The sequence below is a fragment of the Microcebus murinus genome, chromosome 16, assembly GCF_040939455.1.
Source record: "Microcebus murinus isolate Inina chromosome 16, M.murinus_Inina_mat1.0, whole genome shotgun sequence".
Lineage (NCBI taxonomy): Eukaryota > Metazoa > Chordata > Mammalia > Primates > Cheirogaleidae > Microcebus > Microcebus murinus.
This window is the reverse complement of record NC_134119.1, coordinates 10,399,309-10,413,477: the sequence shown is the minus strand read 5'-3', so window position 1 is coordinate 10,413,477 and position 14,169 is coordinate 10,399,309. Positions and strand designations below refer to the sequence as shown.

Genomic DNA, 14,169 nt, shown 5'->3' with positions numbered 1-14,169 from the left:
CCACTGGAGTTTAAGAGACGGATTTTTAAAATTTCTTTAAATCAATGATCTAACTAAAAAATGTTAAGTTATACTGGCAATTTTCTAAGAGGGACAGGCATTTTTAAGAAGATTCTCATGAACATCAGTTAACTTCACTGCTACCTGTGACAACACTTTTTTTTTTTTTGGTAAGAACAGATCTTGTGATGTTTCTGTGGAAACATTTAGGACCTGTTAAGCTAAAAACTAGGCAAAAAGAAAAAAACATTCCAGGTATTTATGCATTTTCTTTCCTTCTTATCTTTCTCTCAGCAACAAATTTAACACTCATCTATATTACTCATTGAGTCAAACTGTGGTCACAGTAAAAGCCTGTTTCTCTTTGTAACCAACAAGCCCTTATTTTTCCTGACTATTCTAGGATCTGCCTCTGAGTAGGCAAACAGATACTTTGTTTTCAGTGTATCACTAAGTCCTACATTTAAATTAAACCAATTATAGAAACATTCATATGTTAAAAAATGAACCTTATAAACCCTTGCTAGAATGACCCTCCAATCTGGAAGCAATCACCCCAACTCAATTTTTTTCTAAAACACATAGCCCTGAACACAATCAACTTCTCTTCCATTTTCCTATAAGCTTGGGCAAAAGACCTACCAGATGCTGCAAGTCTTCATAGAAAGAAAGCTCTAATGTTTTCTCCTTTTCCTCTCCTCCCCAATGCCCAATTCCACAGAACAGGCAATTCTGACTAGCCAAGGGGCAGAAACCTCTTCTGGATTAGTAGATAAAACTGTGCAGCAAGACAGAGGTAAGAAAATAAAGTTCAGTCCCCTCTTTCCTTCAGCTTACTGGAAAATGTGCAGTAGTGTTGAGACTAAAAAAGGTTTTGTTTTTGTTTTTTTTACAGAAAACCAGAAGGATTAGAAAGAGAAAACTGCTTTGCAAATTGATGACACACTTGTACTGAATGCTAACTTTGAATAATGAACATTAGGATAATCATATTAGAACACTCTTAATAAAGATAAGCAGCAGGCAGGAAATGTAACCAATTTCTGTTCTATTCTTAATTACTAACTGCATTGGACTTTTACTGTTCTCTAAGTTTTGGTAATAAACGGTACCCAATTAATTCAATACAACATCAAATACAAAACTGCCCACACACACACACACACACACACACACACACACACACACTGATTTTCAAGTTTTAACCACAATTATTAAATTCCTTATAATTAATTTTTCATAACTATTTCTTTCATAGGGGACTAAATTCATGCAAAGCAAATGATACATTTATCTAAATACAGCATCCTGTATGAAAAAGTTTAGTCAAAGAAATATTTCTTACCACTTTCTACAATGTGTGAATCCCTTCCACAAACAACCCTCCTCTAAGAGACCATCTCTCTGCTTGATCACCTCAATTAAGGGACTGCACACAATCCCACCAGGCCCAGGGCAGCTCATTCCACATTGAACAGTTCTGTTTACAAGTTACTCTTATCTATAGAAGTCTAATTCACTTAGTCACATAAGAGCCTTTCAAATTTTTAAAACATTCCCTCCCTCTCCTAGTTAACCATGCTCAGTTCTTCTCACCATTCCTTCTGTAATCTCACAGGTCATTCTCCAATGGATGGGCTCTAGCTGTCAATTTCCCTGGTGCCCTGAATAAACTATTATTCTGGATGTGACATACACAGGTGATGGTCAATTGAGACAACAATACTCTAATTCTGGATATTATTTTTTAAAATTAATTCTCCTGAAAAGTGCACCTGTGTTAGTGGCAGCCATTTCACACATATTACATAAAATATTTCTTTAAAAAATATGTGGCGCCTTTTCAGCATTAGCTGGTTGGTGAGAAAAAAAGGATACTTTGGATTGAATCTAAGTAATAGTCACCAGCCTTTTGGTATCTTTTCAATGGTAGAGATGCAAGCATTCTGTTTCTAAAAGATAAAAGCAAATGTCCAGTACATGCAAAAGATTGAGATTCCTCTTCCAAAAAACAAGATTAACTGCGATCTGTTATGAGAAAGCAGCACTTTAAATCATGGAAAAGAACCTGGGGGTTGCCCAACCCAAGCTCTTCACATTTACACATTAGCAGCTGAGGTGAAGCAACTGCTTGTACATAAAGGAGCTGGGTCTCAAGGCCACACTCCAGAACTAGGATGCAGCACTCCTCCCATTACCCATGCAGATGGAGCTCTGATCTCTGCCATTAAAAACAAACATGTACGTACATGTGTATATACACACATGTGTGCACGCAATAGTACCAGAACTTCAAAACTCCAGGTTTAAATGGCCTTAAAAAGTTAAAATGCTCAGTCAAACCAGTTCAAGTGGTGATACAGAGATTAAGAATCTGTACACATCTCAGGTCAGTCAGATGATCCCATTACATCCAGAGAAGAACTGCAATAAAAACGCTCAGCTGAGGACACTTGCTTTAAAGTACTCTTACCATTGTCATGGATGCTAACAGTCACAAGATAGTCACATCTGAAGGATCTCTTTCTATCCAAGTTATAATGGTATTGTCTCACAAAATGAAAACCACAACCTTGGCATCCTTAAATAACATGACAGCTTTTCAAAAAACAGATACATCCTGTATTTCTCCTTTATTATCTTCCCACTGTTAATACTTTAAGCATGTTCTTCTGAATGTGCCTAGGGAAAACAGACGCTCTGATGATCTTTTTTTTTTTTTGAGGGAAGGGTTGGTAGACTAGTCTGTTCTCAACTACCTCTAGGTTCCTTTTCCCAAATAAAGTTCCTTTTGTTACATAAGCAGTTGTGAAATGAGAACATATGCCCCCATAAAAACTTGTACATAAATGTTCTCAGCAGTATCATCTACAATACACCAAAAGCAGACACAATTCAAATCTCCATCAACTGATGAATGGATAAATAAAATGTGGTATATCCATATAATGGGATATGATTCAGCTATGAAAAGGAATGAAACACTGATATATACTCCAACATGGATGAACCTTGAAAACATGTTAAGTGAATGAAGCCAATCACAAAAGGACAAATACTGTATGATAGAGTAGTCAAATTCATATAAACAGAAAAAGTAAAATGGCATTTGCTTTGGGCTGGGGGAGTTATTGTTTAATGGGTACAAAGTTTTGGTTATGCAAGACAAAAATACTTCTCAAGGTGAGTCTGAGCAAGAGTGAGACCCTGGTATCTACTAAAAAATAGGAAAATGAGCCAGGTGTTATAGCGTAGTCCCAGCTACTCGGGAGGCTGAGGCACGAGGATCGTTTGAGCCCAGGAGTTTGAGGTCACAGTGAGCTATGATGATGCCATTGTACTTTACCCAAGGCGACAGAGCAAGACCTTGTCTCAAAAAAAAAACAAAAAAAAAACTCCCAACCTAGAGATGGATGGTGGTGATGGTTGCAAAACAATGTGAATGTACTTAATGCCACAAAATTGTATCTTACAATGGTAAAGTTTATGTATACTTCACAACTAAAAATAAATTTTCTAAAAAATGTGGCTACTAGAAAATTTAAGGGAACAGCAGTGTCTATGGAACCGGATAAGGTCTGCTTCTAATTTTAATAGCAGGGTAGTCTGGGTTCAAAATCAGGGGCATTTAACATTGATCAGTCTCTCTTCCGAAACTATGAATATCAAGCAGTTGTTAAGATTCCTTGAAACAAGACAGCTCTTCTAGAGCTGAGGTTCCCAACCCTCTCCCCAGGACTTGGCTAGTATCAGTCTGTGGCCTGTTAGGAACTGGGCCACACAGCAGGAGGTGAGTAGGGAGGCTTCATCTGTATTTACAGCCACTCCCACTGCTTACATCACCACATAAAGCTTTGCCTCTAGTCAGATCAGCAGTAGCATTAGATTCTCACAGGGGCAGAAACCCTACTGTAAACAGTGCATGATGAGGGATCCAGGTTGCTTGCTCCTTATGAGAATGTAAGGCCTGGTGATCTGAGGTGGAGCCGAGGCAGTGATGCTAGCGCTGGGGAGCGGCTACAAATACAGAATATTGTTAGCAGAGAGGTTTGACTGCACAATAAATGTAATGCAATTTTGAGTTATCCCGAGGCCATGCCCCCACCCCACTCCACTATCTGTGGAAAAATTGTATTCCCTGAAATCAGTCCCTTGTGCCAAAAAGGTTGGGGACTGCTGCTCTAGGGCAAGTCCCAGCTGTAATACAGAACTTCAAAGATCATTTTTGGACACTATTAAATGAGTGACTCTATGGTAATACATTAATAGAGCCTAAGTAGCCCCCAAACCTTCAAGTACATAAGAAAAATCTTGGTAGAGAGTTGAGTTTTTTGGCAAATCTGCTCTACTCCAAGAGGCTGGGAATAGTATACTGTGTATCACTTTTGGCAATGAAGGCCCTAATTCATCCTGCCTTAACGAATAGCTTTAATACAACTGGAGTTAATGTCAATGAGATATTCAGCTACTTTTTAATTGTGCAAAATGTGGCAGTACAGAAAAAATCTTCAGAGAATTCCCATATGCTAAATTTTCAAATCACCTTAACCACTTCAGTACAGTGCTCAACGGCCGAGAAACCTTGCCCACAGCTAGCACTCGTAGTCTGTACAATAGTTTGTGCTGTGCATTGATGACAAATCTGTTCTGCTCGTGTGACGAGGAAAGCTTTAAAGCACTGAAAGCCTGTTTAACTTTACAGGCAGCTTTACTTGTAATGTAAATCAGAAAAGGAAACATATACATACGTGTTTTTATTATGCTATTTTTAAACATTTACAATTTTATTTTGATAAATGAAAAATTAGAAAAGTCATATCACGCCTGTTGGCTAAAGTCGCTGTGCACGTTCATCTGTGGCTATCGACTATAGTCAACACTCATACCGAAGTGGTTAAGTTTCTTTCAGTTAGTTAAAAGAGTAAAACTGCAAGGGCTGAGAAGTCCTAGGAAAATTAGAACAGGAAACTTGTGAAAAGTAACAGAATGATTAAAAATTTTATTTTAGCACTTTAAGCAAGTTTGTTTTCTTTCATGTTGGTATAGTAATAACCAACAATCTAATAATAAATAAATAGCCTGGTCCATCACATTTATCAATCACCAAAATGATAATCACATTGTGCTTAAAAGTTTTAATTTGTTTTAAATGCTCATCACAGGTCAACTCAGAACTTTAGTAAAACAGGACTTGAGATAATTGAATACAACTGGTAAAGAGGTATTTATGCCTGTATATTACCATCATTGCATATTATCTTTCAGCAGATCAAATTTCCTGATCTCAATTGATGGACTAAACAGACCCCTTAAAATAAGTAGCAGGACAAGGGTGCCACTTCACTATTAAGACAAAGAAGCTGCATTAAAAGGGCCTTGCTTAGTTTTTCCCCCCTACTCTAACACCTACATCAGTGGCTGGCACAAAGTAAGCATTCAATAAATGCAGACTGAATGAATGAGTCCCTGCCTAGAAAAAGCTTACAGATATGATATCCCATAAAAAGCTAGAGTAAAAAAGGTGATGTGTCACAAACTAAATGCTAGGAGGCTTCACAAGAGGGAGAGGTCACTCTCAGCAGAGAGGGCGGAAATATCTGCTAAGCTGGGGCCACTAAGTTAGGTGCAGAAACTGCTAAAAACAAACAAAAACAAAAAACTTCTGGCACCATTCCAGAGGCCCGAAAGCAAATTCTAGGAACTACTGCAAAGAATCGTAACGGCTGTTATGTCAAGCTTCTGAGTAATAATGAAGGACGGGATTGGAAAGGATAGGAAGCGAGGATCTGCCGCCATGTCTGGCAGGCACTGAAGAGGTGCTGCAGGTATTGAAGCAGAGAAGCGGTATGGTTCTAATGGCACTTTAAGAGGATTAATCTGGTTGTGTTCAGCAGGTCCCACAAGAAAGGTCTAGAGGAAGTCAATTAAGTAGAAGAGTGGATGCCAGACCTAGCCAACCATAAGAATCACCTGAGAGAGCTTACACCCATTCCAAACCTACTCAATCTGAAAGGTCTACAAAACCACCACTGCCTTAGATATGTAGTAGTAAGATATTGGAGTAATAGCGAAAAGAAAAGGTTCAAAGGTGAAGCTTACAGTTTAAATCAAAATTTGTTTTCAATAAGACTATATTGTTTCCCTGGATAAAAATTTACCTGACCTATCAGCCACATGTAAACATTTTTTACCTCATACCTTCAAACTTCCACAACAATGGTAGGTTGACATAGCACATAAAGCTTTTCTTTACTAGAAAAGATGGTAAGATGCGGCGATCCATCCCAGAGCTGGACATATCTGTGTTTAAATTCTTGCTCTGGCATTTACTAGCTTTGTGAACTTAAACATGTTACTTAACCTCTAACCAGAAGGACACTATCCTATTGTTCAAATGTCAGAAGGATTAAATGCAATGGTGCAAGTTAATGCTTAAAGCCATTATCACTACTACTTTAAAAGAGATGAGATACTGAAATGATCACTTTGAAAATTCTAAGTTCACACCAGGGTATAACCTTTTAAAAAGAATCACATGGGGTTGCCCTAACAACATAGTGTTCCTGTACACATTATAATGTGCATTCATACTTACATACAGTGTTTTTATGCAACATTTTAAATACATCTGCATGAGTCATATAAGCTACAGTTAGCATACTCTTAACTTTACAAGCTCAGTGGCACTTAAAATGCTTATGCAACAGAACACTTGCAACTACCTTAAATAAACCTAGGTGACTTATATCAATAGTTACATAGAAACGTAAAACTGTAATCTAGATTTTGCATATTTTATGTTTAAAAAAATATGTGGGTCACTTGTCTTTTAAGATTTTCAGACTAAAACACCAGTGCCCACAACTGGAAAACTGCTACTGTGTTGCTGCTTATCCTACTATTTAAAGTGTTTACTATTAACAGATTTCAGATAAAAAGTCTAGCTGTGACCACCAGACCCAGCGTGCCAATGAAGCCAACTGTCTTCAGGCTGTACCCCTAAGAGTGTACGGTGTATGTATCAGTGGAAAGGAGATGATGCCTAGGGGACAAAGTGAAAGCTGAGCAATCAGATGTCTGGCCCCCATGCCTTCATCAATTTAAGAGCTCACATAACATTTGAAAGTGGGGAAGATGCCTCACTGCTTGTAAAAGAAAATAAGATGGCAGACACCTTATAACATACCAATCTAGACTTAGGGGGAGTGTGAGGTGGGGAGCACCTTGCAATCTTCTTCATTTTAAATATTGCAGCAAGGCAGGGATACAGCATAAAGAATAATTCCAGCACTCCGTTGCACCTATACAAGGACCCCACAGGTTTAGAACCACTTGCTGTCAGTATAAGTGGACAAACTGGCTTAAGAGAAAAGTGAAAAAGGGGACAGACAGTGGCTCATGCCTGTAACCCTAGCACTATGGGAGGCCCAGGCGGGCGGATCGTTTGGGCTCAGGAGTTTGAGACCAGCCTGAGCAAGAGTGAGACCTTGTCTCTACTAAAAATAGAAAGAAATTACTTGGACAGCTAAAAAATATATAGAGAAAATTAGCTGGGCATGGTGGCGAATGTCTGTAGTCCCAGCTACTTGGGAGGCTGAGGCAGGAAGATTGCTTGAGCCCAGGTGTTTGAGGTTGCTGTGAGCTAGGCTGACACCATGGCACTGCAGCCCCGGCAACAGAGTTGAGACTGTCTCAAAAAAAAAAAAAAAAAAAAAATGTAAAAGGAAAATAATCCACAAGTGGGCCTAGGAAGATAAGCAAATATGCCCATTTATAATTATTACAGAAGCATGCCACATCTTTGCATAAGACAAAAAGTTATTTTGATCCCTTAAAAATAAAATTTTCATGCTCTATCAAAACTACTCAGAAATAATTTTTCCACAGTAATAGAAAATGTATTTTTCTCACCATTCTTGAATAACAGAATAATTTATTTAAACCATGTTCTCAAGTTTTTCTAAGCCATTTCCCAGGATCAAGGCTTAGCCAAAGGCAAGTTTCTCAAAAGCATTCTTGTAGCAGGTTTTGCCACTTGGTGGTTCAATTTTTACACTTCCCCCAGAGAAGTTTTAATTTTATTTTTCTTGTTGCTGTTTTTAACTATAACTGATCTTGAACCAGGATTCCGAGCACTCTCTGCATCAGGACACTCCCAGTCTCAGCTCTTTCACAAAAGAAAGGATTCTAACTGTGGACTTAAATTTACAATTCCAATTTAAAATTTTAGTAAATTCTACCATATTTCTACTAAACAGAACTATCTTCAGATATGCCAAGTTTCAAGACACCACTCACAAAGTTCTCAATTAAGTCACCAGCTCCCACCAGTAAAGGAGAGCCTTACAGATTTTCAGGAGAAACACATGTTTTCACAAACTCTTAAATGGAGCATGAAGTGTTCAGAAAGAGACAGAAAAAGGGCAAAAGCCAGCAATTATCTGTCTAAGCAAAAATAACTGCTCAGAGGAGAGACAGAACAACACTGCCCTAAACCAAAACGCTGGGAAAAGCAACAGGACCACAGGCAGTTTCTTTTTAGACCTTCATGCCCTGATATAGGTAACTTCAAACCAGACATATGCTACTTCAACCAACTGCCACCTACACAATTTATACCCATAGTCTCCTGCTAGGGGTGTGGCCAGCTTCTGTGAAGCCCATTGGGATTCTTGAGTGTAAAGCTGACATACAAGCACAGAATATCACTATGAAATTATGAAACATTCATTTGAACCCCCATTAGCCAACAGCTCACAGGAACACTATATATAAAGACCCATGTTCCAAGCACAGTACAGGTAACCAGCCCAGATATATTCTGTGGTTCCCTTCATCATTGTGGTAGTGCCTTGATTCCCCTACTTGTGAACAAGGACAGTCCTGAGAGAATTGAGAAGAGTTTATAAAGTGCTTGAAAAATAACAAGTCAAGCCATCACCATTGTAATACCATAAAGGCCAGCAAGGGGACCTTTACACTTAAACAGCTCAACTTTATTCCAGGCATCACAGTCACATGAAAAGTGATCCATAAACACGAACAATTCACAGCTGAGTGACTCAACTGCAAATCTATATCCTAACTAGAGAGGGTATTAGGATGTGTACATTTATTTTTAACTGTTTTCAAGTTAAATCTTTAACTTAAATCTTAAACCATGGTCTATGTTCACAGCAGTCTTTCTTCTATGTTCTCCTCTTATTTCCCAAGCCTTTATTTCAGGAATACTGCAAAATTCTTGAAAGGTTCCAGGATTTCACTAGCTGCTGTCCTGGAACTAAGTTAGGGATTAATAATAACAAGGAGCCCCGTGAGTACATCTCAAAGAACTCCTAAAGGTAGAGGACAGTGAATTCACACATGGGGATGAGAGAACCCAGAACTCAAATAGTATTAAGAATTTTGAATTTTTCATTTATTAGAATAAAAATGTGCACCCCCCCAGTCAAAAACATCACTTTACAGTTGGCTCACATTTTACCTGTGACTTCAGGTATACATACATCCCCCACATAATCAAGTTGATATATGTATCTCCCAATTGACAAGCATGACAATATGTGAGAAGAGCCTTCTCCTTCCAGTGAAGCAGAAGAATGGATACTCACTTAAGTGAAGCCCTAAACTGGCAAATAGCAAGCAAAGACAGGTCACGACAAAACCCAGGTGTAAGGAGTACTAAGACACTGAGAGACTGAAGGAACATAATCATCCGCCCCTCATTTTCTAATTAACAAGATCAGGCAAACAACAACAAAAAAATCAGTAGGTCAACAAAGGCCACGCATGCTGGGCAAAACATGGACACTTTATTTTTTAAAGTGTCTCAATGATCAAGGGGAAAGAGACAATACATAAACAAGAAAATTAGTGTGGGGCTTTGGTTTATACCAGTTTCAAACATCAAGTTTCCAAACTAACAACATAAAAAAAGTATTACTGACAGTGATGCACATAAGCAAAATAGGGCATTTGCTCCACAGTTAATACCACAAGCTCTTACAAAAACCGAGGGAAAACTCTAAGTTTAGGTGATACCAATAACAAGCTCTCTGAATCTAACTATAATTAAATTATTTACATAGGGAAGCAATGCTTCTCTTAATGTACATGCCTCTTAGGCAGGTAAATTAAACTCTCCCTGAAAGTATTTTACCTCACATAACACACAGCAGACATTATGACATTCTTTTAAAGCAAAAGTCCGTTGGAAGTCCAAGTAGCTGTTGAACAAGTAGCTTACTGAACAGTCATGGCATTTTGGTGGAAACCACAAATTAGCTCAATAGCTTACAAAATAAATTCAATTTTTTTGTTCTTTCATATCATTTCAAAAATGTTTATCTAAGATTTAAACAGGCTATTAAAAAAATCTATAAAGTGTAATTTTGGCATGTTTTCTCCTACACTTAAATGTACTGTCCCCAAACTACATCTAATACTGGACATTTTATTTGTATTCAACAGTATGACAATCATTTTCAACTCTTAAAAAACCCAATTGTATTTTATGTGTACATATATATACACCCAAATTAATGGAATCAATCGGCCAAAGTTTATTGCAACTCATATTATTTTGTTACTTACATGATTCTCAAAAGAAAAAACACACTTAAATGCTCAAGTTTTTTCCTGTACCCAACCATCAATCCCTACTTTCTCCTTTGTAACAAAACAGCTGTATCTTCCTTAATAGACTGCAATTTTCCCAATTAAATTTGTAGCCAGAATCATCTTAAATAATCAGCTAACATACTAAGTATTTTAATTTTCAAAATATTAACAATTATTTTTGATACTTTCAACATTTGTAAGTAGTTAACTAGGAAAGCAACAATTTCACACATAGTGAACCATATACACCTATGCATTATAACATACACATACATAATAATGTATGTGTATAATAATGTATGTGTATATGTTATAATGAAAATCAAAAGCCATTTTCACTTGACAAAAGCCCACTGGTTGGTTACTTACAAGTGGTGCTAAAACAATCTGTTTAACGAGGTTAAGTTTTATTTTAATATAAACAGTATTAGAACTTTTCCTACGCTCTGGTTTAAGGAGAAAGAAAAACTTAAGCAGATTCACAGTGGGTCTGTTTAAAATCAATGACTTTCAAGACTGGCAGGGCCAGAATCTTTAAGAGATTCATAGCCAAATCTCCTATATTTTCTATATAGGGACTAAGAACCAAAATCAAAGGTTTGGTTAGTTTCAATATATAGCAGCTCCTAGTAAGGCCATCTTAGGAAACTTCAACAAGGGTCAATTTAAAGAAGGAATTTCTACTTAAAGTTCAATTAAATGGAACAACCAATTCCCACACTTTAGTTAACTGAGGCTTTTTACTATACTTTTTAACAAATTCTTATAGTTTACCTAATGTAAATTCCAATCTTCAAGCCCAATCATTTCACCTTTTTTTCCTCCTGAGTGTCCAAACCAGGAAACCTTTGAAACTGCAGAATACATGCTTTCTAAGAGCTCACAGCAAGTCTTCCTTTAAGGGGAAAATGGCTATTACCACTAAGGATACATCATTCAACAATGTATCTGGTTACAGTCTGCTAAACTGAGGGGTAGGAGTCGGAGGTTGGGGGGGAAGCACCCTCATAAGCTATACCTCAAACATACCCTCAAATAAGTTGTATTCAAATTATTTATTTGTAGAATTTATGTAACTCTATCAAACACCAAATACAGGTCAAAATTATGTTTAACAAGTATTACACAGTATTTTAAAATTATAAACAATACCATTTAAACATCTGACTCTTGTAATCACTAAAATATTGTAAAACCAATGTAGATAGTCTCTACTGAAATACCTGTACCAGGTTCCTTTTCACTCACCAAAATGTTACTTGGTAGCAATTGGATAATCCAATGAAAAATTCTCCTTTAAGCACCAACTGGTTAACTATGTATCAAAGAACATACTCATTCAGTTCCCCATAAATTTATCTTGGTGTATCTATATAAGATACTTATAACAGTGTCTTAAAATTACCCTTAAGTATTAAGAACCACTCCATCTTTGGTAGCAAGAAAAAGTTAATGGAAAAGCATGTTCTCACCAGGTCTTTAAGGTTTTTAGAAGTTTACTAACTCCTGAGATAGAGGTCATCAAAATAACAGTAATTGAGTACTTAACATTATATATATATATATATGGATGCAGAATGGAAATTATGACAATATTAGCAACTTAAAAAGTTTCTCTTAAACAAGTAATAAGTGATTACTTATGTTCGTAAGTGTTCAAAGTCACTACTGCAACCAGTTCTAACCAGTTCTTTGATGAATGTGGCTAGGGTGAAATTTTGGAAGTATAGGCTTTGGTAGAGACCAAGGAGGAAGAAGTCTCTGGGTTCCCTGTTGCTGCAGTTCCCACCCTCCAAAATGAATATACCCACCGGTGTGAATTGACAATGTGGTCCAAAGAGCAAGGCAGGAAACGGAGTCCAGATCCTCAAAATGGTAGTACAGGGCATAACCACTAGGCCACCTATCAGTTCAGTACAAAAAGTACAACCCTGTGCATCATGGTGCAAAAGCTGGGGCCTAGGTTTCGCATTGTGCATCTCACACCTATGGAAATAACAAGAGGAGTAAAATCTATAGAAATCAACACACCCTAAGAAGGTGGGTGCTAACAGAAGACTGGTGTCAACACTTTTGCAAAGGTGGTTGGCTACTGAGATAATGAATAGCAATTACAAGTCCAAATTTGGAAGGAAACAAAACTTTACAACCAACACTGTTGAGTTTGACAATGAAGAACTCAACATGAGCTTGATGTTTACCAACAAGGCTTTGCAAATCATGACACCCATCTACATGCTTATGAAAATTACTACCCCCGCAAAAATCTAACATCCTCAAGGATGATTTTTAACTATCAAAGAGTTGGAAAGATGTGGGCTATGAAGAAGGGAGTTAATCAGCAATGCCCCAAACCCATTACTCTCAGATTTTAAACGTTCCCTTTTACCACCACTTAGGAAAGATAATGGTGACACATTCAAAGCTTAAGGTGGAAGAATTCCAGAGAAAGGTAATTTGTGAACCAAGGATGTGCCAAGGTGATTCATCAAGAACATACGTGGATTGTCTGAGGGTCAACAGTTTGGAAAAAGTAAAAGGAGAAAACTTCTAAATGCAGGGTGGATTCTTTAAAAGAAATAAAATCACTGCCCTTGACTCACTTAATCCTTCGCCATGTTGCTGTCAGCTCACCAACTAAGAGTGCGAGTGTGTCTTGCTGGGCCCATTTTCCCATGGTCTGTAGAAGGCGCTGTGAAGCACATCCTGTTCTAGCTGTGGGGCCCTTCCCCCCTCTGCAGCCTTACCCAGTGCAGAGAATGCGCCCCCTACTGACTCCAACACTCATTGCCTTTAGCCGACTTGGCTGCGGTGCATTTTGGGTGGGGGCTGGTATTTTCTTCATGGCCATAAACCAGAAGCAACAATGCAGATTTATAAAGAAACTGTATCAAGCTATCCAAGAGATATTTTTTTTCCATTTTGAAGGTTCAAGATACAGGCACAAGAAGCATCAGGGATGGGAACTGGGTGTGTGGGGATGGACAGCATTAAAATGGAAAACACAGGAAACAGTTTGCTTCTTTTCCCTCCTATGCCTTTGTCTGTGAAATGGGGTTATGTCAAGAACTGTCCAGAGGAAATTGGTGAATGCAAGAACATTAAGATGATTTAGTTGGGGGTGTGTGTGTGGCTAAAAAGGATATTAGACCTACAGCCTGGTCTTGGACAGAAGAGGAAGAGAAGCAATCGCGCCTTTTCCAGCAGACAGGCATCCAGGTTGGGGGGGAGGGGAAGGCAGGCAGGCAGCCCAGAGGAAAGAAGAGGTGAATAAGAGGGTGCTTAAAGAACTGCTCCCCCATTCATTGCATTAAAAAAAATCTTTATGCAGTTTTCTGGATTTCCATCTCCTAGCATCTTACTGCAAAGTTGGGGCTCAGAATGCTCTTAAAAGGTCGCGCTGACCAGGCAGCTGAGATTGAGAAAAAGGGGTGGTGGTGGACTGGGGTCAGGATAGGAGTGAAGCTGGCATGTTGGGGAGGAAGGATTGCACACAGGGGAGGCAAAGACTTTCACTCCGTGCCATGCACGCTCCCCGCCCCCCAATTC

The 14,169-nt window shown here is 38.2% G+C and overlaps 1 protein-coding gene across 3 annotated transcripts in view; it reads right to left on the bottom strand.

Moving 5' to 3' along the window:
• ADNP (activity dependent neuroprotector homeobox) overlaps positions 1–14,169 on the bottom strand; it is a 32,985-nt gene that overhangs the window by 18,229 nt on the left and 587 nt on the right. Inside the window, exon 1 of one of the 3 annotated variants that reach the window (XM_076010864.1) lies at positions 12,432–14,125. The exons of 1 other annotated variant lie outside the window; for it this stretch is intronic. In XM_076010864.1, the coding sequence (XP_075866979.1) occupies positions 12,432–12,599 (168 nt within the window). In that variant the 5' untranslated portion in view covers positions 12,600–14,125. Of the gene's footprint in view, positions 1–12,431; positions 14,126–14,169 lie in introns of those variants that run through there. One more of the 3 variants, XM_012766132.2, reaches the window with a different exon arrangement.